This window comes from Leptonychotes weddellii, chromosome 2, assembly GCF_054177405.1.
Source record: "Leptonychotes weddellii isolate Sample4059 chromosome 2, ASM5417740v2, whole genome shotgun sequence".
Lineage (NCBI taxonomy): Eukaryota > Metazoa > Chordata > Mammalia > Carnivora > Phocidae > Leptonychotes > Leptonychotes weddellii.
In genome coordinates, this window is record NC_138370.1 from 69,635,738 (window position 1) to 69,663,524 (window position 27,787).

The 27,787-nt window shown below is 37.9% G+C and overlaps 1 protein-coding gene across 4 annotated transcripts in view; it reads left to right on the forward strand.

Moving 5' to 3' along the window:
- The window catches only part of OTUD4 (OTU deubiquitinase 4), a 43,441-nt gene extending 16,232 nt beyond the window's left edge, over positions 1-27,209 (forward strand). For 2 of the 4 annotated variants that reach the window (XM_031039952.2, XM_031039954.2), the window contains exons 6-21: positions 396-477; positions 2,332-2,464; positions 5,410-5,467; positions 5,721-5,838; positions 5,932-5,996; positions 8,628-8,725; positions 9,774-9,877; positions 9,994-10,180; positions 14,513-14,675; positions 16,490-16,613; positions 16,925-16,980; positions 17,470-17,547; positions 18,585-18,729; positions 19,479-19,739; positions 20,706-20,746; positions 22,161-27,209. In XM_031039952.2, coding sequence (XP_030895812.2) covers positions 396-477; positions 2,332-2,464; positions 5,410-5,467; positions 5,721-5,838; positions 5,932-5,996; positions 8,628-8,725; positions 9,774-9,877; positions 9,994-10,180; positions 14,513-14,675; positions 16,490-16,613; positions 16,925-16,980; positions 17,470-17,547; positions 18,585-18,729; positions 19,479-19,739; positions 20,706-20,746; positions 22,161-23,369 — 2,922 coding nt within the window. In that variant the 3' untranslated portion in view covers positions 23,370-27,209. The remainder of the gene's footprint in view (positions 1-395; positions 478-2,331; positions 2,465-5,409; positions 5,468-5,720; positions 5,839-5,931; positions 5,997-8,627; positions 8,726-9,773; positions 9,878-9,993; positions 10,181-14,512; positions 14,676-16,489; positions 16,614-16,924; positions 16,981-17,469; positions 17,548-18,584; positions 18,730-19,478; positions 19,740-20,705; positions 20,747-22,160) is intronic. The other 2 variants (XM_031039953.2, XM_006744100.3) reach the window with 2 other exon arrangements.
- The last annotated feature ends 578 nt before the right edge of the window (positions 27,210-27,787 follow it).

A 27,787-nucleotide genomic window follows, 5' to 3' on the forward strand; every position in this document is an offset into this window, starting at 1 on the left:
AAATCAAGAGTCGGATACTTAACCGATTGAGCCACCCAGGCGCCCCTAAAATAATCATTTTTAAAAAAATTTTATTTATTTGCGAGTGCATGTGCGAGAGAGAGAGAGGGAGAGAGAGCATGAGCGGGGTGGGGAGAGCGAGAAGGAGACTCCCCACTGAGCAGGGAGCCTGATGCAGGGTTCGATCCCAGGACCCTGGGATCATGACCCGAGCCAAAGGCAGACGCTTAACCGACTGAGCCACCCAGGTGCCCCTAAAATAATCATTTTCTATTGGGAAATTATTTTCTATTTGGAAATTATTTATTAGTAATTCAGAGAAACTAGAGATAAAAGTTGCTATGTAAGTGTCATAAATGAATGACTGAAAGGTGTCTTTAATTTTTCCCTTTCAGGTATTACTGTGTTTTTCAAATGGAAATCATTATGATATTGTCTATCCCATAAAGTATAAAGAGAACTCTGCAATGTGTCAGTGTGAGTATCACCCTTGTGTTTGTATAGGAAGTTATATTCCTAAGCTATACAGTCTTAATGCAAACAAGTCTGTTTTGTTGTCTACAAAGATATACTAAGAATCTTAGGTTAGCAAAAATATTAATACTGTAATAAAAACTTGTTTGACTAGGGAAAAATGGAGCTAGTAGCTTGAGTTTGACTTGTAAATACAATTATTTCTTTCCTGCAGTAATTCATTTTGGTATATAGGATTTGTATGTGTTTTTTTTTTTTTTTTAAAGATTTTATTTATTTATTTGACAGAGACAGAGACAGCGAGAGTGGGAACACAACAGGGGGGAGTGGGAACACAGCAGGGGGAGTGGGAACACAGCAGGGGGAATGGGAGAGGGAGAAGCAGACTCCCTGCTGAGCGGGGAGCCCGGATGTGGGGCTCGATCCTAGGACTCTGGGATCATGACCTGAGCCGAAGGCAGCCGCTTAACGACTCAGCCACCCAGGCGCCCCCGGATTTTTATGTGTTTTTAAAGTTGCTGGTATAGAGCTTGAAAATCTAAATGAGCAAATCAAGCATTTGACTTTTTGCCTCTAGAACAGGGTTTCTTAATTTTGACACTACTGCCATTTTGGGCCAGATAATTCTTTGGAGCAGTTCTGTGCATTATGGGATGTTTAGTAGTATCCCTGGCATGTACCACGTAGAGGGCTCTCTTTTTCATTGCAACAAGCAAAAAATCTCTCCAGATTTTGCCGGGTGTTTCTTGGAAGGATAAAATCCTCTCTCCTTCCCCAGTTGAGAATTACCGCTTTAGTAGTTCCTTTCTACCTTCTTTATCTTCTTTATCATCACTCAAACAGAGCATCAGTGCTGGTCATGTAACAGCTTTTTCCTCTGTTCTTAAGCTAGTGGTGACCAGTAAAGATATTTGTAATGCAGTTTTTAAGATGGATGGATCTGTTTTAAAATAAAGTGTAGCTGTCTGTATCCTGGGCTGTGTCCTCCTCTTCCAGCTGGTTAAAATCTAGACATTTCAGCTTTGGGAAGGATAGCTCATGGAGCCTACCTTACCTTTACTTCTCAGTGCCTGTGGTTTGGATGATATCAGGGGTGGAAAAAAGTGATCTGTGAGAAGGTGGTCTCTTTGGGGACTCATTTAGAGAGTGGGCACCTATTGTTGATGAATTTTTAGTTTCATAAAGATCACTGCAGTATAACCAAATGAGAGTCACATATTACACCATGTGTAATATGTTTTTGAGTATTTGGTAATCTATATTTTCGTGTTTTCTAGAGGTTTGTTTTTTTAAAGCAAAAAAGTTGATTAAATATGCTTCTTTCTTTCAGTGGCTGCTCAGAATACATTTTATAACAGTTGTTTTTGGAGTCCCTTATGAAAAGCTGTCCTCTTCTAGGAATCTTAAAGTTTCTTAATGTTTTCTTTCCACATCTCTTAAGATTGGGCAGATTATGTGAACCTCTCTAATTCTCAAGTTTCCTCATCTGTACTGTTAGAATAATAATACTTTGCTGTGCCTGGAATACGAACATATGTGAAGGCTTTGCACAGTGCCTGGAATGCAGTAATTGCTCAATATGCATGTTTAGCTTTTACTGTCATCATACTTGTTTCACGGTTGTGGTACCTTTTTGTGTTTTAAAAATGGCAGTATCTTATGTAATGATTTTGAATTACAGAGACAAATTCTAGTTGCTTTCTCTCTAGGTAACTTCGGTTAAATCGTGTTATTGATCAGAAGATGTTACAGGTGCCCTAGTTAGGATTTTTGAAGCCTGGGCAATAGACGTTGTCAATTTTGTGTTAAAACGTAAAATTAGTTAATATTGCATAACGTTTCTCTCATTAATTGCAGCTCTCCTTTATGAATTGCTGTATGAGAAGGTATTTAAAACTGATGTTAGTAAAATATTGATGGGACTGGACACCTCTGAAGTAGCTGATGAAAACAGCAGTGAGATATCAGATTCAGAGGATGACAGTTGCAAGTAAGAATGAATTTAAGTCCTAAAATATCTTTATAGTGCCCTGTAAAGAAACAGTTCAATAAGGAATGTGAGGCACGGAGTTGCCTGTGGTATTCCTAAAATACAGAAATCTACAGTACAAGTTTCTTTTTTACTGATTTTTATCTAATTTTTATTATGGGACTGTTTTTGAAAGTTGATGTTTTTGGTTGATGGGCTCTATTTCTACATGAGCTACAAGTATATGTATGTGTATAATAGACTTAGTCCTGTCTATATGTGTATATATTTTGAAATTTTAAGGTTAACCTGTCATTTGTTTACATATCCAGTGATGAAAAATGACCATTTTATTTCCGTGGCTTTCTTGTGTTGTTTCCTTACTCAGATAATGCCTTCCTTTTTCTTTTTAGATAATAAAAATCCCAAGTTGGGGTACAAGTATGTGAACAGCTCTGGGTAATGCCTCTGTTTAGGGTTGTGAACAAGCACCTTTTAACTTAGAGTCTCTCAGGCCTTTCTTTTCCACACAGGATGTGTAGGGTAGTGGTTAAGAGCTTGGGGCTGTGGACAGCCAAATCTGGTTTCAATCCTGGCTTCCTGCGAAAGTAACTAGACTTGGGACAAGTTACTTAAGTTCACTAGGAAGCCCTAATTCTGTATAAAATTAGGATATATTAGTATTTCCTTGAAGGAGGGAATTTGTAAGAATTTAAAGAAATAACATATAATGTGTATAGCTTAGTTTCTAGATACGGTGTCCGACAGTTTTTAGTTTTTATTAACAGTATTAAAACATTTACTCTCTATAAGAACCTACCCAATTCCATTCCTAGTGAAGATAAAAGTATATTATTCCTAGTGTGTGAGAGTATGAAAGTATCCTACTTGGTGTTACATATTGTGAAACTAGAGAAATAAATGAAATTAAGCCTTAGGATATCTAATTCTTTATTAAATACTTAAATATTATCTCCTTTTATCTGAAATACCAGGCATTTGTTGAGTTACATTTTTCTGATCCTCATTGAAAATTTGATTGACTACCATTTCTTTGTAAGAGAAATGAGTCAGGTTAGAATCTGGGTCTGCTATTGTAAATTTAATTCTAGAGTAGACTAACTTTGAACAGATAGCAGTTCTGCTTCATCATTTAATTTAGGCCCCTCTCTGATTAGGATGTGCCACTGAGCTTAGAAGAAGTTGAGAGAGAGAATGACTAGCTTGTTATAGCTTATTACCTGTGGTTGGTGTGGGGGGACTTCAGCATATGCCCTTTGGTTACTGCTAATTGTTTTAGCAACAGTTGGGTCTGGGATAACAGTTGGCTGATGAACTAGAGTATGAAGTTAAGGCTAGTAAGCTGGAGAAGTTTATGAGGGAAGGTGTGCTCATTGTAAAGTGCAGTCTTTTTATACTTTGCTAGTGTGTAGCCCTTGAACATGGAAGCCATTTTTTTTCTGCAAAGATTTATTTGAGAGCAAGAGAGTGTGCACATGTAGAGGCGTGCACAAGTGGGAGGGACGAGGGAGAGGGAGAATCTCAGACTCCCGACTGAGCACAGAGCCTGGCATGGGGCTTGATCTCAAGATCCCAAGATAACGACCGGAGCCTAAGAGTTGGAAGCCCAACTGATTGTACCACTCAGGCTCCCCAACATGGAAACCTTTTTTATTTTTTTATTTTTATTTATTTATTTATTTAAAGATTTTATTTATTTATTTGACAGAGAGAGAGCACAAGCAGGATGAGCTGCAGGCAGAGGCAGAGGGAGAAGCAGGCTTCCCGCTGAGCAGGGAGCCCGATGTAGGACTCGATCCCAGGACTGTGGGATCATCACCTGAGCCGAAGGCACACGCTTAACCAACCGAGCCACCTAGGCCTTCTGGAAACCTTTTTTAAGTTAACTTTTTGTCGCATTAATAACATTTCTCTTGTGTCATGTCTGGCTTAAGGAGGATAAGGCTTCAGTTAGGGAAGAATGCTGCATAATTATGGCACGATAGATAGGCATAGTTTACGAAATAAGGAGGAAAGACCAAGGATGTCACTCTACTCTTGTGCCTGGATTCTTTTTACATTCATATTGGTCAGTCCTGAAGTAGTGGGAGTTATGGATGATTTTTTAGTCTAGACTGTAGATTGGGGTCTCTTAAATATTGCCACATTTTAAGGACACAGATTTGGAGATTGTCCTGAAGACTAGAGATTGATTAATTAAGGAGGAATTGTAGGACAGAAGACTACGGTCTCCTTTCATCTTCCGTTCAACCTGCCATCACTGTGTTCCTGCTTTGCCAATCTCTTGGCCACCCCAGGGTCTTTCCACTTGCTGTTCTCTCTGCCTGGAATACTGAATAGCCATGTGATTTGCTGTCTCATCACCTTTAATTCTTTATTGGAAAAGGCATCTTAGCAAGTTCTTTCCTCATCTCACTTTTTATTATTCAAGCCTATGTCTCAACGCTATCATTTCTGCTACCTGGAGCCCACCCCACCCTGGAGATAGCACTTATCATCATTTAACATACTGATTACTTACTTAGTTTGTATCTGCGCTCATTATTGTGGAATATTTTGTTTAATGGAGCCTCATCTATATACTGAAAGAAAATTTTTACGTTAAATGTTAAATAAATTCAATTTTTCTATCCACCTAAATTTCAGTTTTTTGTGTGTTTCTGTTTTTTGATGATGAGCCTTACGCAAAGAATTTCTGATAAAGTTTTTGATTTATATCTTAATATGCATACATATGTGTTTGTGCACGTGCGTGCCGTGTTTGTGTGTATGTGGGTGTGTGTAAAAATACGTCCTTATAATAAAGCTTGTATGAACTCACTGGAATATAGCTTTGCCTTTTTGGAACGTAACTGTGACTTTGGAGATTTTTATGTGAGGTTAAGATAAGTTAATTGCGTAAACACATTTTTGTACTTTTAATTATGGTTATATTTCTTTTGTAGGAGTAAAGCTACCACTGCTAATGATGTGAACGGAGTTAAAGCTTTGTCAAGTGATCAGGTATTTTTTTTTTTTTAATGGTTTTAACCATTAAGTTCTTCCACATAAGAAAGCACATGAATTTAGTCTTAATGTTTTCTTGTACATTTTCAGTGGAGTCAGGATCATATGACTCTGAGAAAATTTTTGGTGACTTCCTAATTTTTTAACTTTTCTGCTTCGTTTGATTTTACTCTTATACGTATCTCAAGCAAAAATGTTTTAAAAGCGTTTCTGTTCTGTGTTGATTGGACTTCTGACTTTGTTTGTTTAGCACCTGAAAAACAGTGGGAACTCTTCTAGCCTCCCTTTGTCTAGAAAGGTTCTTAAGTCACTCAATCCAGCAGTCTATAGAAATGTGGAATATGAAATTTGGCTGAAGTCTAAGCAAGGTAAGTGAAACAATCTGTATTTTCCATAAATTTGCTTTGTGGCGTTTGAAAATAATTAAGTCAGCTTGATATTTATACTGATATCGTTTACAGCTCAACAAAAACGTGATTATTCCATTGCTGCTGGCTTACAGTATGAAGTTGGAGATAAATGTCAAGTAAGTGATTATACAGAGGAAGCAAAGATTTTACTTGAAAATTTATTCTGATGGAAATTAAGAAGACAGTTCAAGTTTGAATGTGTTGTTAATTTGAGATTTCAGAATATACTTTACCACATAGACTTTTTTTTTTTTTTTAAAGATTTTATTTATTTATTTGACAGAGAAAGACACAGCCAGAGAGGGAACACAAACGGGGAGTGGGAGAGGGAGAAGCAGACTCCCTGCCGAGCAGGGAGCCCGATGTGGGACTCGATCCCGGGACTCCAGGATCATGACCTGAGCCGAAGGCAGTCGCTTAACCAACTGAGCCACCCAGGCGCCCACCACATACACATTTTAATAGTTGTAAATATTTAGGTTTTTGACCCATTAGAATAAGTTACCAAAATTGTATGTATATAAAACCCATGGCGTCCCATCATGTGATCTTTAAGTACAGTGTCAGTCTTTGATACTACTTGTTTGAAAGCAGTAAAATAACATCTTAGACTTTTAGATATTTTCATTACAGTTGGCAGATCCCTGAAATCTATTCACACTTGACATTACAGACCAGTTTGTCCATTATAGGACAGTATAGGCCTGGAAGATTTTCATGGATACATAATGGTTTTCTGTTGGATTGAGGAAGAGCGAATAGTAGTGAAGGGAGTTTTGCCATTTATTTTGCGTAAACTGTTGCTCTGGACTTAAGTAGCTGATTGTTAAAGGGGAAAGTTGGGTTAGATCAGTTCTCAACTTGGAATGATTTTGCATCCTCACTCCCCATTTGGCAGTGTTGCAGACAACTTTTGTAGTCACAACCAGGGAGGTGCTACTGACATCCACTGGGTAGAGGCCAGGGATACTGCTAAATATCGTATGGTGCACACGACACCCCCTCTTACCCCCTAGCAGAGAATTGTCCAGTCTAGTGTCAATATGCCAAGGCTGGGAAATTTCTAAGGTTCCTTTTCTGTTTTTTGTCTATGAAAAAATAGTACCGTTGCCAAAACAGAAATAACCTACGTACACAAAAATTTTATTTGGAGATAATTTTCATAAAAAATAGTTTTCATTGAAAAGTGTTGCCTTCTAAAAATTCCTTTAAAGTAGGCATTGACAAACATTTTTGCTTGACTTGTGGAGGTAACACTCATTTCCTGTGTGGTAAAGGGGTTTGTGAAAAGTATCTGATTGACCAGGATTATATCAGCATCAATGATAGACTACCTTAAGAACTTTTAAGTGTTCTCATTCTGAGGTATTTGAAAGGAAAGGAAGAAGAGGATATGATTCATTTATGTTCTTCCTTATGGAATTGTCAGAAATGTGCTATAATTACAGAACAGAATTGTAGAATCTTTTGTTACAGTGATTTGGAAAACTTGGAATAAAACAGAAGAGAATCTAGGGCTTAGCGCCTCCCTCCCTGTCACTCTGCCTTAACAGAGAAGATTGTTTATCTTATGCTGCATCACTAAAACTGTTGTTATTTTAAGTCAAGTATATTCCTTTTAGGTTGCAGTGCTTTTGGTAAAGTAGATGCTCTTGATAAAGTAGATGGCAAAGCAGATACGTGTGTTAATTTTTTCCTTCTTAGAGTATTTTGTTTCTATACCTACTAGACTATCTCACTTGGGTAAAAAATTTAATTGAAATTCTATTATGGAAACTGCTATGACTCAAAGGTGACCTTTGTTTACTCAAGCATGTAAGATGTAGTTTAAACTTTTGATATAGATTAACTTCAGAAAGATCTGTTTTATGGCTAGACTGTTGAAAGGAAGGCACACTGTCCTTTTTTGGTTAATGAAGAATGAAACCTCAGCTTTAGGACTTGCATCTACTAATAAGAAGTAGGAGGTTAACTTAAAGCAGTGCTGCATACATTGGGCTCCTAGTGCAGTGATCAGCAGGTACCCTGTTCATAGAGTACCGTTTGACTCTAGGAAGAAACCTAAAGGCTTACTCTTGTCACAATTTACTATTGGGTAATATGAATTGTATATTAGAGAACACGTGATGGATCTATTTTTAGGGAGAAAAAGGTCACAGTTACGCATTTTAAATATTGGGAAAGTGAGAAGATAATAGTAATTATAATACTAGTTGCTCTCATTTATAGAGTGGTTGCTGTGTGTTAGTCAGTGCCCTTTCTGTATGTCATATGTTCCTCATTCCATCTCCATGAGTCCTATGATGTAGGTACTATTATTAGCTCCATTTTGCATGTGAGGACACTGAAGCATGAAACAAGTAATTTGCCAAAGGTCATCTTGCTGGTAAGTAGAAAAGATGGGCCTAGAATCCTGGTATGTGCAGTGCTGTCGCCCTTTGTTCAGAACCGGGGCATGCTGCCTCTCGTTTGGAGCCTTGATAGATTGTGTTCCTACTTCTCCCTGAATTATTTACAGAAACAGTTTATAAAACTTTGGAAGTGTAAACAAAGAAGTCTTTATTTTAGCTAGAGGTACAGAGGTCTGGGCGGTCAGAAAAATACTATGGTGTACCGTTTTGAACTTGGTTTTGTTTTTAACAGTATATAGTCATTTTCTCTTTAATTGAAAACAAGATAAAAATTTAAATGGTGATTATTAATGCAAAGGAAGCAGGTGACTGATTTTTCTTTCTGGAATTGTTCAGCAGGTTAGGTTGGATCACAGTGGAAAATTTTCTAATGCAGACTTTCCAGGGGTTCACTCGGAGAATGGACCAGTTTTGGTTGAAGAATTTGGAAAGAAGTATGTACCACTCTTCAACTAAGGCATTTACTGTCTCTTCCATTTAGCCTATTGTAATCATGAGGATTTCTAAATGGCTCTGTGTATTTGTAAATTAACCAAAGGTATTGCCAGTGTGTAGAAAATGTATTCGTTTAGATCTCTTGAAACAGCAGTGTGAGTTCAGATTTTGTGTTTTGCGTGTTAACGCATTTTAAAAACTTCTTTTGTTGTTTCCAGTTTAAAATGTGCCATTTTTCATAAAGGCAGTTTGGGAAATTGACTGTATTTTAACTATAAAGTGGGGATCACTGGAGGACAGGGACCACAGTCATTTCTAATTTTCATTTAGTACTGCACTGCATATAGTTGGTTTTTACTAAATGTTTGTCACATGGAGTAGTAAAATACTATCGTTGACTTGCTGTTACACAGTCTTACCTTATAGCACCTTTTGTTTCAGTTGCTGCTGTCTTTGTTAGAAAAAAGGGTAGTAAGTCACACCTAAACTTTACTAGGGAAATTGTCACACACACACACACGTAAAGGTGGTATAGTGAACCCCACTATAAGCATCACCCTGTTTCAGCAACTAACAGTGTTTGTCAGTCTTTTCTAATCTGTTCTCCTTAACCCCCTTTTTTAAAAATGGGAACGGAATTGAATATTTTAAAGCAAATCTCAGACATCACATCATTTTTTATAGACACTTAGATGCTTATATATTTCTCTGACATAATATGGACTCCTCCCTCCCCACCTTAGCTGTAGTACCATCAGCACATCTAACAGAATTAAAGTCATTCCTTTTTTATCTAGTCTTTTGCTAAGGTTGTGTTTAAGGCCTTTTAGTTTTCCATTTTTTTAGGTTAGAAAATAGGCTTTTTGATTTATGTCATCTCACTTGATTAGAATTACATCTGGAATGATAAATGCTTTGTACTTTAATTTTTAAATATAAGAACTAAAATTGTAATTTTTTTTATAAGTTAAAAATACTCATGCAGAATACTTAAGTAGATATTCTTACTAGGAATACTTTGTTGTTATAAATGTTTTTCTTTTGAAGACACTCCCCGAAGAACCTCAAACCACCTCCCTCTGAAAGCTGGAACACCGTATCAGGGAAGAAGATGAGAAAACCTTCCACTTCTGGACAAAATTTCCACTCTGGTTAGGATTATATCAAATTAATCTTTCTTCGGGGGAGGGGTGATGGTACTTGGGTTTTTTGTTTTGTTTTTTTGTTAATAAGAAAATCATGCGGTATTTTTGGCTTCTTGTCACAGACATGGATTACAGAGGGCCAAAGAATCCAAGCAAGCCAGTAAAAGCTCCATCAGCACTACCTCCTCGACTCCAGCATCCTTCGGGAGTAAGACAGCATGCATTCTGTAGTCATTCTGCAGGGTCACAGTCTCAGAAACCCTCCAGTGAGCACAAAAATGTTAGTAGGACACCCTCACAGATCATAAGGTAACCTTCCTGAATGCCAGGGAAATATAAATTGAGTAGCATTTCTTTTATCTGCCACATTACATGCATTTAAATCATTATAATTTTTTGTTTACTTGTCTATAGTATAATATTAAAAGTATTGTTAATAAAATACCATGTGAGGATTTTAGTTCTTTATAATTAAATGCATAATTCTCTTTAAATGAATCAAAGTAATTTTTAGGGTAAGGCATTTTTAGTTTTGAATAATTTTTTTCAAATGATCCATGAGACCTTATCCTAGCCAAGTCTTATTCTTGCACTTAATAGTTTTCTGGTAGCTTGTGATTTGTTAAATACTAAACTCCAAATTGCATTTCTGTTCCTTGGTGGGAGCTGTTCCCTTTATATAGGAACTTAACCAAAATGGTCAGTTTCCTTTGTTCTGATAAGTTTGGGTTGTTTGTGGTCATGTGCCTCGTATTGAATGGGGCTACAAATTTTATAAGTTAATGTAATCATGCATATTAGCAATCTGACTGAATGTCCAGAGACCGGTGAACTTCAGGATCATAATTTTCCTGTGTAGTGGATTTTATTTTTTCCCTAATCTGCCTTTTTGTGGAGTAGTTTATAGCCCTTTGGAGGAACTTTGAGAGGGAGGGTGTGTCTTAAGTTGAGGCTGTCCTTTTCACGCAAACTTAGCCATGTCTCTTGGGCGCTGGAGCCCTCCTAGGTTACTGTGACCATTGCCTTCCCCATTCCAAGCTTCTTCTCCCCAATTGCCTGAGCAGCTGTAGCATCAGCTTATGTGCTTGCCAAACTCTGGTCTTCAGTTCCTTTATTTCTGGCTTTTGGGTATTCCCCTTTCTTGGGAATGTACTTAACTTTTTTTTTTTTTTTTTTTAAAGATTTTCATTTATTTTAGAGAGAGAGCTTGCGAGTTGGGGAAGGGGCAGGGGGAGAAGGAGAGGGAGAGAATCTCAAGCAAACTTCCACTGAGTGGGGAGCCCGACGTGGGCCTTAATCTCACAACCCTGAGATCATGACCTGAGCCAAAATCAGGAATTGGATGCCTAACCAGCTGAGCCACCTGGGCGCCTCTTAACTTTTTGTCATTAAAGACAGCTTATGTAATGAAGATCTTCAAGACAGAGTTGTCGGTTCCTAGGCTGACATATGCCAAATACTGTGTTAGTTTTCTGGGGCTATTGTAGCAAGGTACCACAGACTTCTGGCTCAAAACAGCAGAAATTTATTCTCACGGGTCTGGAGGCTGGCAGTCTGAAATCAAGTTGTCCGTAAGGCCATACTCTTTCTGAACACTCTAGGGGCAAGTCTGTTTCATACCCCTCTCCTGCTTCTGGTGTTGCCTACAGTCTTTGGTGTTCCCTGGCTTGTGGATGCATCACCCTGGTCTCTGCCTCCATCACCTTGGTCTCTGCCTCCATCATCACATGGTGTTTTCCCTGTGTGTCTGTCTCTCTTCTAATAAGGGTAGTCATATTGGGTTTAGGGCCCACCCTACTCTAGTATGACCTCATCTTAACTTGATTACTTCTGTAAAGACCCTATTTATAAATAAAGTCATATGCACAGGTACCAGGGGTTAGGACTTGAATATATCTTTTTGGAATACACACGTCAATCATAAAAACACCAGGACCTCGAGTCCATTACATTTTTCTTTTTAGTTTAACAAACTGTTGAGGATAGGAAACTACTTTATATTGTTCAAAGTCCAAAACATTCAGAAGTTTATTTATTCTGATAATTTTTCCTATCCCTATTTTCCTAGTAATCTAATTTCCGTCTGCAGAGGCTTCCAGTGTTCATAGATTCTTGTGTATCCCTGCCAGGATATTTTACATATGCATAAAAAGTACATACGTATTCACAAACCAACTTTCCAAAAGTTCTAACGAGAACAAATGACTAAAAATCAGTCAGAAGAAAGATGTTACCTCATTCCTGAAGGTTGGTGATAGAAACACAATTCTGAGAATTGTCCTGGGTAAAGAGTGGTCAGGGCCTTGCCTTCTTGGCACGCCCAGTAACAGCGTGCAGGGACGTTCAGGGATTGTGGTGGGTTATTGCTCCTAACAGAATTGGAGCCATTAATCAACTGGTTGTGGGTAAAGTCTGTTGTTTGGACATTAGACTCCCCTGACATCTGGTGGCATCTTATTCAAAGCAGGCGAAGTACTTAAGAGGACTAACTTATTTTGAATATTAACTTTGGAAACCTAAAAATAGGAAGTAAATATATGAAGGTCATAGGCAGAATTAAGATTTTCCTTAAATAAAGTCACTTTTTTAATAGATTAGAAAAGAAACATTTTTCCCCTTGAACACAAAGATACTCTTTAGTGTTTTAAATATTAAAGAAAATACACATAGACTACTACATGGCTGATTTTATACTTTTGTTTACCACAAACTGAATTTATGGCCAGTGTTTTTGTGGTGTCGTATCCAATCTCCTAGGAATTGGTAGAATAATCAGACAGTTGTGAAATGTCTTTGTCTTCTTAGGATCTTTTTTATGTGTTAGCTATATACTTGCTGTATAAAAACACTTGATAGCAGAAGGCAGTGGGTAATATATAGACATGAAGCTTCAAAGAATTTTTGACATTGTAACTGATTACATGGAAACCTACTTGGATTTGCAGTTAAGTGTGCCTTGTCCATTGTGGTTGAGAGTGAATTTTACTAGCATATCGAAACAAATTTAGAGACTGCTGACGACTATTCGCAATAAGAGTTTTAAAAAAAACCTAATTAAAGTATGGAATTTATAGCTAATAGTCCAGTTGATTTAAGCCCATTACTTTATCTTGACTTTATTTCTTATATTTAACACGTCAGTTTTGAAGTCTTTTGGGTACAGAATAAAAGAACTGTAATGTTGGGCCTTATGACCTCTCACTTTTTCATTTCTTACTGGTATTGGTCTCTCTCTTTGGAGATCATGAAATATAACACAAACCAGTGCAGGATTGCCATGTATGCTTTCACCGTGCACATGCTGAAACGGACTAATGTCATTGCTGCATGTGTCTGCTCCAGCTAACTGCAGATAGGAAGGATTTGGTTCTTGCCAGGTGTTGGGTGAGGGTGTACAGTTTGGGTGATGGGACATGGTGGTGAGGTAGGGTTAGCTTTCCAGGGATGCCTGGCACTTACTGAATCCTCTCTGGGGTCTGAGAAAGACTGGTCTAAGATTGTGAGGGTCCACATTTGCTCCTCTGCCTTTTTTCCCCCCAACTGGGGTTGACATCTGCCCTATTGGAATTAGGGTGTGATTTTAAGTGGGACTATATGAGGACATGAAATGGCTATTCTTTATTTTGGAGGTAAAAAAAATCAGATGGTATCATTGTGTCCTCATTTATTTATTTATTTTTAAAAAGATTTATTTATTTACTTTTGGGTGGGGGTCAGGGCAGAGGGAGGAGAGAATCCAAGCAGATTCCCCACTAAGCTTTGAGCCAGCCGTGGGCTTGATCTAATGACCCTGAGATCATGACCTGAGCTGAAATCAAGAGTCGAATGCACTTAGGTGCCCCCGTGTCTTCACTTTTACAAGGAAGATTTTACGTCTTGGTATTGTGACCATGTATTTTTCCTGTAGGTTTTGGATTTTCATTTTCCACTGTTGTGGAACTGGTAGACATCGTGGAAGTAGTATTCATATTGCCTATAATAGTTACAAGCCATATAAACATATTAGGGTTGTGGTATAGGCTGCTGAACTATTCACGAATTTCTTGTCATCCTTCTCGGACCAAAATTACATTGAGATGATGGCAGTCTTATCTGGGCAGTTCTTATCTAGTCTGGTGTATTTTAATTTTTATGCTTTCTAGCTTTCTATCTCTCTCATTGGTATCATCAAAAAGCAGGAGGATAGTCCTGGAGTCTGCTTTGAATGTTCCAGGTATAGAAATGAAATGGGGTACAGAAAATGAGAGAGCTTTTGAGATCCAAACTAATAACTTTCCCTTTCTTTTGAAAGTGAATTTTATGATCGTATTGGACTATGGCATAAAGAGTATATATAGTGCTTAAATTTCTGCCCTGATGAAAAGAAAAAAAATCTGTTATTTCTGTACCACTTAGAAGTGAATTCTATTTTTCTTTTCTTTTTTCTTTCTTTTTTTCTCCTGTTGTTATTCTTGACTCTCTCATGTGGCCTAGGCTACAGGAGCTTCCACTTACTAAACATTTATTAGTCAGGCTGCCAAAAGTTCTGTAATGTCACAGTGTAGCTAAATTAGTCAAATATTTGTATTGCAAAAAAAAGTTATTTTAGGTACTCAATACACTTTGTCTTTTTTTTCATGACGAGAATGTTTTATTTGACAGAAAATCCGATCGTGAGCGAGCTGAGGATTTTGATCACACGAGTCGAGAATCTAACTATTTTGGCCTCTCCCCAGAAGAGCGCAGAGAGAAGCAAGCTATAGAAGAATCTCGTTTACTCTATGAGATTCAGAACAGAGATGAACAGGCTTTCCCAGCCCTTTCCGTATGTATGAAAAGAGATTTTAAAAGTTGTTTAGAAGTCTCTCCTTAATATAGTGTTTATGTTAAACTACAGTTTCTAATGGTAGACTAGTAATTTTTAAACTGAAAGGTACCTTAAAGATCATGTAGTTGCCCCTCAATTTCACATTTTTCATGAGGAAGATGAGGTGTGAAGATATTACTTGTTGGCAGAGTTGAGGCAAGTAACTTGGTTAGCTCACTAGTATTTTCTCTTGAACCACAACAAAATACATTTATTTTGCTAGCTAAAGTTATGCAATAGAGGTTCACATTCAGTAAACAAGATACGTCTATAAACTCTTTTCAGTGTCCTTTACTAAACACCCCAGGACCTAATTAATAGATACAGAAAGAATTGTCATTCAGAGTGTTTGCTCTCGGAGGTGGTAGTCCATGTAATCCAGTGGCTTTGCCCTCACTATGTGTGTCAGATGCTGGGCTGTGATGGATACTTCTCTGATGAAAGAAATGTTCTCTATCCTTGGGTCTCTTAATTCTAGGGGGGGAGTCAGAAGGGAAGACAGTTCTCATGTAAAGTGAGGTAACTAACTCAGTTTGGGGCACTGGGGACCCTGTGCCTATGGTCTTTTAAATACTGGTAAGTGTACCAAGTACCGTGTGTTTCAGAATGGTGGTTGGACACTTTTTCTTAACAGTGGATTAAACAAACAAAATGGAATATTACAGGATGGCACCGGCTATACCAGGATAAAACATTAAAGCACCATACACTCAATTCTCTGGCCTCTGTGGAATCCTTTAGAGGTGTGAGATGCTCAGTTGAAACCACTGATCTGGAATAGTAGTTCAGTCTGGTCACAGAGGTTGGAGCTTAGGAATTATTGGAAGATGTGCCCAAATCCATGTGTGCGTTATGCTAAGTATATTGGTCTCTATGTGATAGACGTTATTGTCCCATAACATTTAGATAATAAAAAAGTACAAATCATTTACGCTTGTATCCTAGCTTTTTGTTCTGTTGTTGTTACTGTTGTTGTTGTTATGGTAAAATACAACTAGTGTATGTGAATGGTAAAAAATACAACTAGTGTAATGTGGGAATAAATTGAAATTTTTTGATTGTTTAAATGGGTCATCACACTCGCCATTTTTAGACCTGTCTTGGACTTGATAGTGACTCAGGTTTGTCTTCTAGAAAAGTCTTGTCACAGAGGGCTGAGTTCTTGTTCTCAGCTGTGTGCAACATTTACTCACAGAGAGCTAGAGAAGGAAAAGATTTTCAGTGATAGTTTAGCTTAGAAACCTGACTTTGTCCCTTTGTTTCCCCAGTTAGAAGGTTGGATCTCATGCAGACCTTAAGGATTTGCTGATGGTCAGCATTTCAGTGGGAAGAATCTTAGTGCACTGTATCTGCTCATTAGCACTTGGGTATTTTTTCCCTCAGAAAGGTCTGTGGCCTACAATGAGCTTTTGAAGGTTGGTATGAAGGATGCTGTTCTTGGTGCAAAGAATATAAGTGTAATATGTTGCAAGGTAAAGATTTGGTCAGGGTGGCTTCCTGAAGAAGGCGTATGAAGAAGTCGCACTACTAATTTAGGCTATAGGTCTGATTGCCTAATATTTTTGACTTATTAGTAAGCCTATTGCTCTAGACTATTTAATTAAACAGGAACCCAGTGTCCTATTTTTTGTGGTTTTGGAAGTATAAAGATATAGGGCTATGAATTTTGAGACTTTTAATCAGATGTACGAAAAGTAAGATGAATTATAAGACTTTTGTTCATACATTTATGGGTAAATCTTTAAAACCAAGTGTTGGGTTTTCATTTTAAGAGCGCGTCAGTCAGTCAGCCAGCTTCTCAGAGTAGCAACCCATGTGTCCAGAGAAAATCATCACATGTAAGTGACAGAAAAGGAAGCAGGCGGAGAACGGATACCGAAGAACGGAAAGATAAAGGTATGTTATTTCATCATTTGAAAGCAGATGCTAGAGCTCTGTGTCTGGTTTAAAGTCATAGGTTGGGAAAGAATCCTTTCTAAATCATTAAGTAGTGTAACAGTCACATATCTCCCCATTACAGAGGAACATTGACTCAGGCCAAAGCATATTAAATGTTATTCCAAAAACTGCATTTTTCATTGACTAAACACAGTTGAAGTAGTACTTTTGGCTTTGTCTTCATATTTTGTTGTTCTGTCCACAGACCTGTCTAGTGGCTGATACCGGCCTTTTTTTTTTTTTTTTTTTTTAATCTTGATCTGTTACAGACTCTGTTCATGGACATACTCATTTGGATAAAAAACCTGAGCCAGGCACATTGGAGGTAAATGTTTTAAATAATAATTACATCTCCCCCCCCCCCCCTTAAACATGATAAAACAGCAGGAAGAAGTAGAAGGAAAAGCTGGAGATGATTTTATCATTTCATAACTGTTACGGAAGTAGAAAAGCAGAGAAAAAGTGGGGAAAAGATGCTCGTACTTGAGGAGAATTCACTCACAAATTATAACCCATTTCTTTATGATGACCTTTCTGAATCAGTGGAAAGTAGCTTTTACTTTCCATTATTCTATAGTAGACTGCGATTTTTAAAGATTTTTGAAACCATATCCCCAGTAAAAACTGCCTAGTAGTTTGATATGATCAGGATGTGCAGGCCAAGTTACCTGTTGAAGATCAGATATAATTGAAAAAATACTTAGTCATGAGAGGGTTCGGTCAGGTGCAGGTAGGGTAAGCTGTATAGGCAACCATGATTATTCTAGAATGTGGGTCTTTGAAATATAAAATTTCGTGTTTCTTGTTTCCAAAGAATATTAGTGATGATAAATGTGCAAGAGTTTCGTCACCATCAAAGTCAAAGAAATTAGAGTGCCCACCTGCAGAGCAAGTAAGTACATTGTTGTTTTTGACATCGAATGCTTCATTCTCTGGGTTTCTTATGTCTTTAAATGATCATCTAAAAACAAAATGGGAAGACTTCCTCTAGCATCTTAATTTGGGTGCAATTGTGATTAATCTATAATTTTTTTTGTTGCCTATTTAGTCTAGAATGTTTTCAGTTTTTGTGGATTTTTGTTGTTGTTGTTGTTTGTAAGTAATCCTAAACCCACCATGGGGCTCAAACTCAGAACCCTGAGATCAAGAGCTGCAGGCTCCAGTGACTGAGCCAGCCAGGTGCCTCCGTGAAATGTTAATTTTTGTAACGCCATTTTTTGGACATAGAAGCCATACTTCTGAATTGATCTCAAATAAGTTTATATTTGGTATCTTGTGTTATCTTTGTGGTGGGTTGGGTTGGCTTGAAAATTAGACTTTTGAAGGGAAATTACAAATTTCTACTTTTGAGGAGTTGTCTGAATCTTTAACAATTATTTCGTAGAAGGGAGGGAATGTAATGATTGAAGAGGGTAGAAAAATACATTTAGAAAGCAGTACCACCAATTTACAAATGTAATGAAGAAGGAACTTGAGTTCTGTCAGACGTTTTGGTGATTCTCAGTCTAATACAGGAGTAAAGTTCTTAGTCTTTCCTTGCCTTTCAGTTAACATCCTTCATGTCACTTGGAGAGCATACAGTTTAGGGTATGTCTTTGTGTGAGGAGCAATTCAGAATAACTCAGGAATTTCAAAATGATTTCAGTGATTTTTGCGTTCTTTCCTTAAAAGCGTAATATTCAGGTTGCTTTAGAGTTTGTTTATATCTCTTCCAGTGTCTTCTGTGACTTTGGTTAGGCAGTCCCTGGTTAGAATCAAATTTGTTTGTGTGGAATTTTTAGCTACTGTGTTTTTCTTTCATTTCTAAGATCAGAAAGACCATTTATACAGAAACCACAGTTAAGTAAGAGGCAGCTGAGCGTACATTTGGTGTTAAAATTAGTGTTAAGCAAAATGAACTCTTGTCTTTTTCCACCCCCTCTCTCGAAGAAGCCAGCAGAACACGTGTCTTTGTCACACCCAGCTCCCCTTCTAGTTTCTCCAGAGGTTCATCTAAGTGCTGCCCCTGCGGTGCCTTCCTTACCAACCACTGTGCCGGCCTGGCCAAGTGAGCCTACCACTTTTGGACCAACAGGTTAGCTAAGAATTAAAAAGTTCCTTGAACCGACCAACAAAAGCCCTCCAAGTCAGCGACTTCAGGGTCAATTTATTATTAGTATTATTTAATGTTTTATTTTACTTTTTTAAGTAACCTTTACACCCAGCACAGGGCTTGAACTCCCAGTCCCCCAAGATCAAGAATCGCATGTGCTACTACCGACTGAGGCTGAGCCAGCCAGGCGCCCCAGAGGTTTCAAATTCTTAATAGCTTGAACTCAGAGCACGGTTAGCTGTGTAGAGCCTCACGGAGCTTTTTGTGGTCCTCTGCTTTGCTCTGCTTCCAGTGTGGGAGGGCCATTTTAATTTGATATTCATTTGAGATAGGCCCTCAGAATCTCAGGAGCAAGGTGTTTTCTCCACTGCGCTCAGCACTGACACCACAGTGTGCATTTCCCGTCGACCAGCTCTGTATACCCCCCTGCCCAGCCATTGAACCTTTTGCCTGGTTCTGTGTTTTGCTCATGTCTGTAAGAGCTACTACTAGAAGACATTGACTCAAAGCTTGTTTCCTGGGCCCATTTCCGCCTATGTGTCTGGGAGGGTTCTTGGTTGTTATAAAAGGTACTACTTAAGATTCCTTATATACCATTTTATCAGCTGTGTCAGTTGTACGGCTTTTTTTTTTTTTTTTTTTTACTTGTCAGCTTAGTGTAACCTTATATTTGTAGGGAGAAACATTTTCACCTTTTTATAGTTTGTGATTCCTTTCCTTCTATTTTGTAGGTGTCCCTGCTCAAATTCCTGTTTTGTCAGTGACACAGACTCTGACCACTGGACCTGATTCTGCTGTGTCCCAAGCTCATTTAACACCCTCTCCAGTTCCTGTGTCAATACAGGCAGTTAACCAGCCCTTGATGCCTTTGCCTCAGACATTGAGCCTTTACCAAGACCCACTCTACCCTGGGTTTCCTTATAATGAAAAAGGAGATCGAGCCATTGCACCACCTTATTCACTGTGTCACACTGGGGAGGACCTGCCTAAAGGTGAGATCCTTCTCTGAGTTGTACTCAGTTTTATTTATCGAGTACTGATAGGGGTTCGGTGGGAAATGTGAATACAAGTCAGAGGTTATATTACTGAGTAAGCCTAAGGACTGACTTTGAGAAAGAGAGAGGAGATTTGGCTCTCAGTCATTTACTTTCTTGTTTCAGCTTGGGTTTGATTGGAATATGGTTTTTGTATGTGTAGTAACTGTCCCTCCCTTGTGTCATTTTTTTCAAAAACAGCCTAAAACCATTTTGAACTAAATCTTAATAAGGTCACTAACCCTACGTAACCTGAACATTACTGAGTTTTCTCATCACTGGACTGGGTTTTGAAACTACTCCTGTTGTTTCATGTATGAAAAAATGATAAAATATAACAATATATTATTTTTTAAGAATTTCTTTTAAATTTGCCTTTTTTTTTTTAAAGGAATTTTAGTTTGCAAAATTTCCTATCTGTAGAAAAATTGAACAGTCATGGATTTTTGTGGCTAATTTTGTTAGTGGTTTGATGTTTGAGTCTATGGATAACTGGTTAATGTCAAAAATAATACCTACTAATCTTTTGTTATTGATGAGTTAGGTTTATGTTGATTTTACCCATATCCCCCAACATTTTTATTTCATAATTTTTAAAACCCCACAGAGTTAAAAAAGAAAGAAAATGAACACCTGAGTTTCCTTCATACAAAATCAATTTTAATCAGATAAAAATCTCAGTTTAAGCCATTTTCGGACTTAGGTGTTAGCAAAGACAAAGCATATTCAACCTGGAATTACCCTGTAGTAACGAGCTTGGTTTTGGTTATATTACGGTTTTTATCTATGTTTTATATCACAGGCTAGAGAAAACAATTTCAGTAGGCAAAATTGTCTTTAGAGCTATATATTGTTGGAGGATAGTGGGGCGGGGGAACCTTTTTAATGTATAATTTTAATGAGTGATTATTATGTTATTTTTAGATAAGAACATTCTTCGATTCTTCTTTAATCTTGGTGTAAAGGTATTTATATTTTATCATTTTAAATAAGTGATTTTTAAGTTAATACTGTTTTAAATTGTATTTAAATAATCTTAACTCTTATCTTGTCAGTGAATGACCTAAGGTTTACTAAATCACATTTTAAGAACTAGGATTTTCAGTACTGTAGTTTGTTTTTAGTGGTGGTTGAGGCTGCAGTATTTGCTTGCTTTTCCTTTTAACTGGCGATGGTTTAACCCTGTGAGTATATTCAGGAAATAGTCCTCGTCCCCTGGGCAGCCTAGTGAAAATGCCCTCATTGAGGAATTTAATGAAAGATCTGGGTTTGAAATTCTGTTCCATCACTTTTTAGCTGTATATCCCTGGGCAAGTCATTTAATGTATCTTAGTCTAGCTTTTTTCATGTGTGTTATGTGGATAATATTCTTCCATCTGCCTCACTTAAAAGGATCAAAGGAAAGAACTTGTGAAAGTTCTCCTGTGGAGGTGGTGTGTTCACTAGCAGAGCAGAGGTATCCTTTGGGAAGTGGTTAGCCTAGAAATAGCTTGTCAGAGAGAGGCTGGAGAACTCTATGTCCTTGTCAGTGCTGTATTATCTCCTGTTTTGGATTAATTTCTGTGGGTTTTAGACCATTAAAATATGAAGTAAGGTGCCTTCCTGTAGCCTACTGGTCATTTCATAAAAGGAGACTTAGTTAATTTTATCGTTTGCGGTATTCATTGTCTAGTTTTATATTTAACTAGTTAATGTTGGCTTCAGCTAATTGGTTAATTTGCCAATTAACTGGTAAATTTTTCTGTATGTTTGGAGTTCAGCTGACCCTTTGCAGGGGGAAAGATTTGGTTTATTTTGAGTTATTTCCCTTCTCTGACTGGAGGTCTAACATTAATCTGTTCAGTTGGAATGTTCTCAAGGCTCCTGAACCTGTAGAGCCCTAACCTTGGGGATCTTCTACCTCTATACCAGTGTTTTTCTGGTAGAACAGAAAGGTCCAGACCAATTAACTAGTTGACGTGGGGTCACACAATGAGTTAGTGGTAGAGCCTGAACACGAATGCAGGTCAAGCTAGAGAGCCAGTGATTGAGATACTCAAAGCTGGAGGCTCAAGTGCTTGATGGTGGTGGTTTCTGGGATCTGTATCACCCAAAATTGTTTCCATGGAGTTATATCCAAAGGGTGGAATTAGTGATCCTGATAATCTGTGGGTGGGTTCATCATATTGTCTCCTCATCACCTCAGTACCAGGACTTTGGGTTGTTTTCAGGATAGGAATAAAAATGGAATCTTAGAACAGTGACTTATTTTTGTAATTCCTTTTCATGTTACATATCACAGTGATGATACGGTCTTGGCAGGCATGAGAAACTTGAAGCACTTGCTCTAAACTCCCCCGGCCCCTTTTGTTAATGCAACGGTTTTTTTTTCTCTTTTAGGCATATAGTTGTCCTATGTGGGCCCCGCATTCTTACCTGTACCCTCTGCACCAGGCCTACCTGGCAGCCTGCAGGATGTACCCAAAGGTCTCTGTCCCCGTGTATCCTCCAAATCCTTGGTTCCAGGAGGCTCCTTCCGCTCAGAACGAAAGTGACTGTACCTGTACCGATGCACACTTTCCTATGCAGGCGGAGGCCAGTGTTAATGGCCAGATGCCCCAGGCAGAGATTGGACCGCCAACATTTTCTTCACCTCTGGTTATTCCTCCATCTCAGGTGTCTGAAAGTCATGGACCGTTGTCTTACCAGGCTGATCTTGAATCTGAAAACTCTGGGCAGCTTCTTCATGCTGAATATGAGGAGTCACTGAGTGGCAAGAATATGTTCCCGCAACCGTCCTTTGGACCGAATCCATTCTTAGGCCCAGTTCCCATTGCACCTCCTTTCTTTCCTCATGTTTGGTATGGGTATCCTTTCCAGGGATTTATAGAAAATCCAGTCATGCGGCAGAATATTGTTCTGCCCTCTGATGAGAAAGAATTGGATCTGCCCCTGGAAAATCTGGATCTGTCTAAAGAATGCAGTTCAGTTTCCACAGTAGATGAGTTTCAGGAGGCCAGAGGTGAAGGCGCACATTCTGTCCCTGAAGCAAGTGCTAGTAAGCATGAAGGCCGGGCGGAGCAGTCATCCCAGACACCCAAGGCAGATCTGGCATTGGCTTCCATCCCTCCTGTAGCAGAGGAGAAGGCCCATCTTCCCACTCAGATTCTAAACAGAGAGAGAGAAACTGTGCCTGTTGAACTTGAGCCTAAAAGGACCATTCCAAGTCTGAAAGAAAAACCAGAAAAAGTGAAAGATCCTAAGACTGCTGCTGATGTGGTCAGTGGGGCCAACTCTGTGGATAGCAGAGTGCAAAGACCAAAAGAAGAGAGTTCGGAAGATGAAAACGAAGTGTCTAATATTCTGAGAAGCGGGCGATCCAAACAGTTTTATAATCAGACTTACGGAGGCAGAAAGTACAAAAGTGATTGGGGCTCTTCTGGTAGAGGAGGATATCAGCATGCGAGAGGTGAGGAGTCCTGGAAAGGGCAGCCGAGCAGAAGCCGAGATGAAGGTTATCAGTACCATCGAAATGTCCGAGGACGGCCTTATCGCGGGGATAGGAGGAGATCGGGGATGGGAGATGGCCATCGGGGGCAAAACGCTTGACAGTTGATGCTGTGGTATTTTAGGGCAGAAACCTCTTCTTAGGTGGAATGTTTCTGAAGGCTTTAAGAAAATACATTAAAATAAAAACCCAAATTGGAACTATCTCCTCCCCTCCCCCTTGACCCTCACTCCCATCTTGGACAAAATTTTGGATGTGTGTTCAAGGGGCAAGTCAATTCCTGGCATTGCCATTTTTCTTTGTTCAGAATCTGTTTACCAGGTAACTGCCCCCATAAAAAGTAGAAAATAAGTTTGTTAAAGTATTTTTTATAAACAGCTTATAATATAAAACTTAGATTTAGTGTTTGGTTTTTTCCTTATATAAGTTTAAATTCAGATGTTGGAAATGTGTGCTTTATAGTGTTTACTAAAGTGACAAGAAAAATACCATTTGACACACTGTAGATTCCAAAACATTACATTGCACCAAATAGAAACGTTTATTTTATTATGCAATGCCTTAGTCATAAACTGGGCTCAAATAATTCTTAGCCTAAAACACTGTTGTCTTTTGAAATGCTTCCAACCCAAAGGCCTTTCATCTCAGTATCTGTCAAACTTGAATAATGTCTTCTCTTTAATATTACACATAAGGCAGCCTATTAACCTGTGTCTTAGAAATGTTGTATATAGTTCTTTTAATATTCATAGGGTATATTTTTGAATTTTGGTGAGTATTTGTTGAACTTGAGATCGCATACAAGACAGATGTTTAAGAAATAATAGGAAATCTAATGAAATGGCTGTTTCCACCAAGAATTCCTAGCACTGGTGTAAATATCATGGTGCCTACTTGAAAGAAATGTAGATGCTATGCATTTTGAAAATAATCTGCATCTGTTAAACCTGCAGAAGTTTTTTAATGCCACTTTAACACTAATGCACTGACAGATTTAAATATTTTGTGAGAAGAAATGTTGAAAATTTTTAGCTTGACAGGTTTCTATGGAGTTACTGTGTTTTCTTTTTCTCTTTGCACCATTGGTTATGTGTATCACTTTACATTTGCATGTTCAACTTGTCACTCGCCTGGAACTGTTGTACAAAAAAAGGATGATTGTGATTCCTAGTTCTTTTCTAGAGGATGCTGCTAGAAACAGGTTGCTTTGCATTTTATGGCTTGTTTACCGTTTCGGTAACCTAGCTCTTCTGATCCTGCTTCTTTTCAGTCTTGGCAGTATTCACAGAAATTCCCTTTGCATGTTGCACTCTATTCTCAGTTGGAGATTTAACTCTGAATCAACACAGTATTCATGCATCTGTGTTACTCTATAAATAACTGTAGGTTGTGGTTCTTATTTGTACATACCAATGTGAAAATCTACCCTTTTTTTAATGTTCTCTTTTGATCAGGAAATTTGAGTGCTATGCAAATAATGTAGTACTTTCTCTTTGCATGCCATTTGTAATATACCTAGCCAAAAATAGATTTTTGTTTTTTAAAGGCGGATTACTTTTAGAGGCAAATACAATTCACTTGAATTTGACAAACTGAAGCAGATGAGTTTTCTGGGTTCTCTGATTACCCACAGGAATGTTTGGATGCCAGCTAGGCTCAGTTGAATCTCCACTGTACTGTAATAATGGTTATTTACCTCTGTGTTGTTTTAATTACCTAATGTCTGTGTAACTGCTGATTTGAGTAGTGATTAGCATTTAGATGTTTTGTAACATAGGATTTTAGAGAGCACTTTGAAAGATAACATTTTATTATGATGGTGCTAGGTAAAAGTTTGTAAAAGATGGATGGTTGTGTAGAAAAGAAAAAAATTTCATGAGAGAACTTGGTGAAAGAAGTTTCTTTTTGTCACCTTCTAAGCTAGAACAATTGGGGAAGGCACTGCTGAAGCCATTTTTTTCTTGGTTAACATCAACAGGTGTTAATGGAATGAGAAGATTATAGGGTCTCTCCACTTTCAGCTAATGCTTTTTTATGTCACATTAGCTTACCTGATAATTTTTATGAAAACACATTTAGATATAATGACCAGATTTAAAAGTGCAGTAGAAGTTTGATCTCAGGAGTCCAAAAGAAATTGCTATTTCCACTGTCTTTTGTTTTATTGACTGAGATTGGATCTCCGTTTGAAATGTCTAAAACATGGATAGGAAAGAATACCGTTCATTTCTTCACTGTCACTCTGTCTTACCTCAGTTGAGTAACAGAATACTCTCTAATTCCTGCAGGAAATACTGATTTGCTTCCTGTTTCCCATATCTTACCTCCAGGACATGATGGAAACAGTGCTGAAAGAGAACTTTAGCAGATTGTACTTTATGCAGTGACCTCTGGAGTAAAAGAACTCTGACTTTTGATACTTAGTTTTAAAATTAGTCTTTGCATGAAGGTCAGTTTTATTTTTTTCCTTTAGTTTTGTTTTAAATGTATTACTAGTGCAGGGGATTTTGCCTTATGCTGAGGTCAAACTAGGGCCAAGCAAGCTTTTGTCCTCCTTCATTTTAACTGAGTCATAAGGTATGCTGACATGAGATATAATATTTCTATATAAGAGAAAAACAGAAGCTTAGGAGTGAGAATCATTTGTGTTTTGAGTTAGAAATTATGGAACTTCACTGTATTATGATTATACACATTTTGAAGAACAGATGTTTAGAATGACCAAAGCTCACCTGTTGATTTTTGTTAGTTGCTTTTGCTGAACTTGGTCCCTGTCCCTTTCCTTTTAGTATTGTATGTATTTCTCTTCAAGTCCAGTTTCCTCTCCGTTACATCTTCAGCCCTTGTTCCATGTACTCACTGGCAGTAGGATGCTAGCATCTGTGCAGTCCTTGTCTTGTTTCCTGGTACCCCGTATGTTCGTTTTCATGGCTGACCTAAGCCCAGACCCTGTCTTGACTTGGCAGGAGTAGGTCTTCCCCAACCACAATGTTGATAACAGCTTATTTGATGCAAACTATGTATATTCTTGCAGTGTGTTTCCTTTGTGACTCAAGGTTGAATTAAGATGCCTGTGAACTGCAAACTTGCTTATGATTGACTTGGTGCAATAAAGTTCCTTTCTAACCATTTCTGGTTTAGAAAACATTCAGCCATCCTAGAAACTAGCAATATTTATTTATGCCTCATTTATTTTACCTTTGGTTTTAGATGAGGTAACCTTAGTCTTTCACTTATGGGTACTAAGCAAGGTCCATTTTAGTGTAGCTGAAGAGAATGCATATTTGGCTACACGATTTCTGTTTACTGTATTTTGCTTCCTATTTAATGTCTAAATGCTATTGTGTTTTTGTTTAAAATCTTAGTAATGGCTCAGTTCCAGTATGTCAGTTTCAAAGAACTAAGGTTTTGCTACTAGTATCAGCCATTTACTTTCCCACTAATTGGGATTTCCCACTAATTGGGAATTTTTTTCCCCCCTGAAATGTAAGTTTTAGAAAATCTTAGAAGAGGGGTGGGTGCATGTCTTAATGCTGGGAAACAGCAACTTTGGGGTTGAATTTACTTGAATGGATTAAAAATTGCATTGTTACAGAGCTAGAAGAAAATTTATGTATGAAAAATGATAATAGCCTTACACTGAGTACAAATAATACTTAAAAGCATGTGAAGATGTGATCATTTGTGATGTTACTTGTAAAAAAAAAGTATATATACATATCTTTTGAAGTGTTGAAAGGAAAATAGTACTTTATATTCTTTATCATATCACTTTTTGTAAGTGTTGAATATATTCCTGTTTATTTTTCTATGTTCTGTTTTGTAGCCTTAAGAAGTGTTTCAAACATATCTGAATGTATAAAACAAGAGTAAATGCCCTACATGGTGTGATGCTGCATTATATATAAAACTGTGTGCATATATTAAATTTTGTCTCTTGATTCTGCTTGTGATTCTTTGGTTCCAGGGTTAACCAAGTAATATAGCATATGAATCTTTAGAGGACTTTTAGTAAGCATCTAAAAATAAGAGATGATTTCTATGGTTTCTATCCAGTCAGAAGATAATTCTAATATGTGCAACTAAAAACCACGTGGGATTTATAATCTATGGGGTAGGTACTGTTATTTTCCCTACTTAATTATATATAAAACTGAGATAGGCCAAGTAATTTTTTTTTTTTTTTTAAAGATTTTATTTATTTCTTTGACAGAGAGAGACACAGCGAGAGAGGGAACACAAGCAGGGGGAGTGGGAGAGGGAGAAGCAGGCTTCCCGCTGAGCAGGAAGCCCGATGTGGGGCTCGATCCCAGGACCCTGGGACCATGACCTGAGCCGAAGGCAGACGCCCAACGACCGAGCCACCCAGGCGCCCCTAGGCCAAGTAATTTAATTTGTCTAAGGTCATGCAGCTAATACGTGGTAGAATTTGGAGTTGGACCTAGCTCTGAGTGGTTTTAGAACTAGTGCTCTCTACCATTTTTTCCAGCATTCATTATGTAGACTAAGAATAATTTAT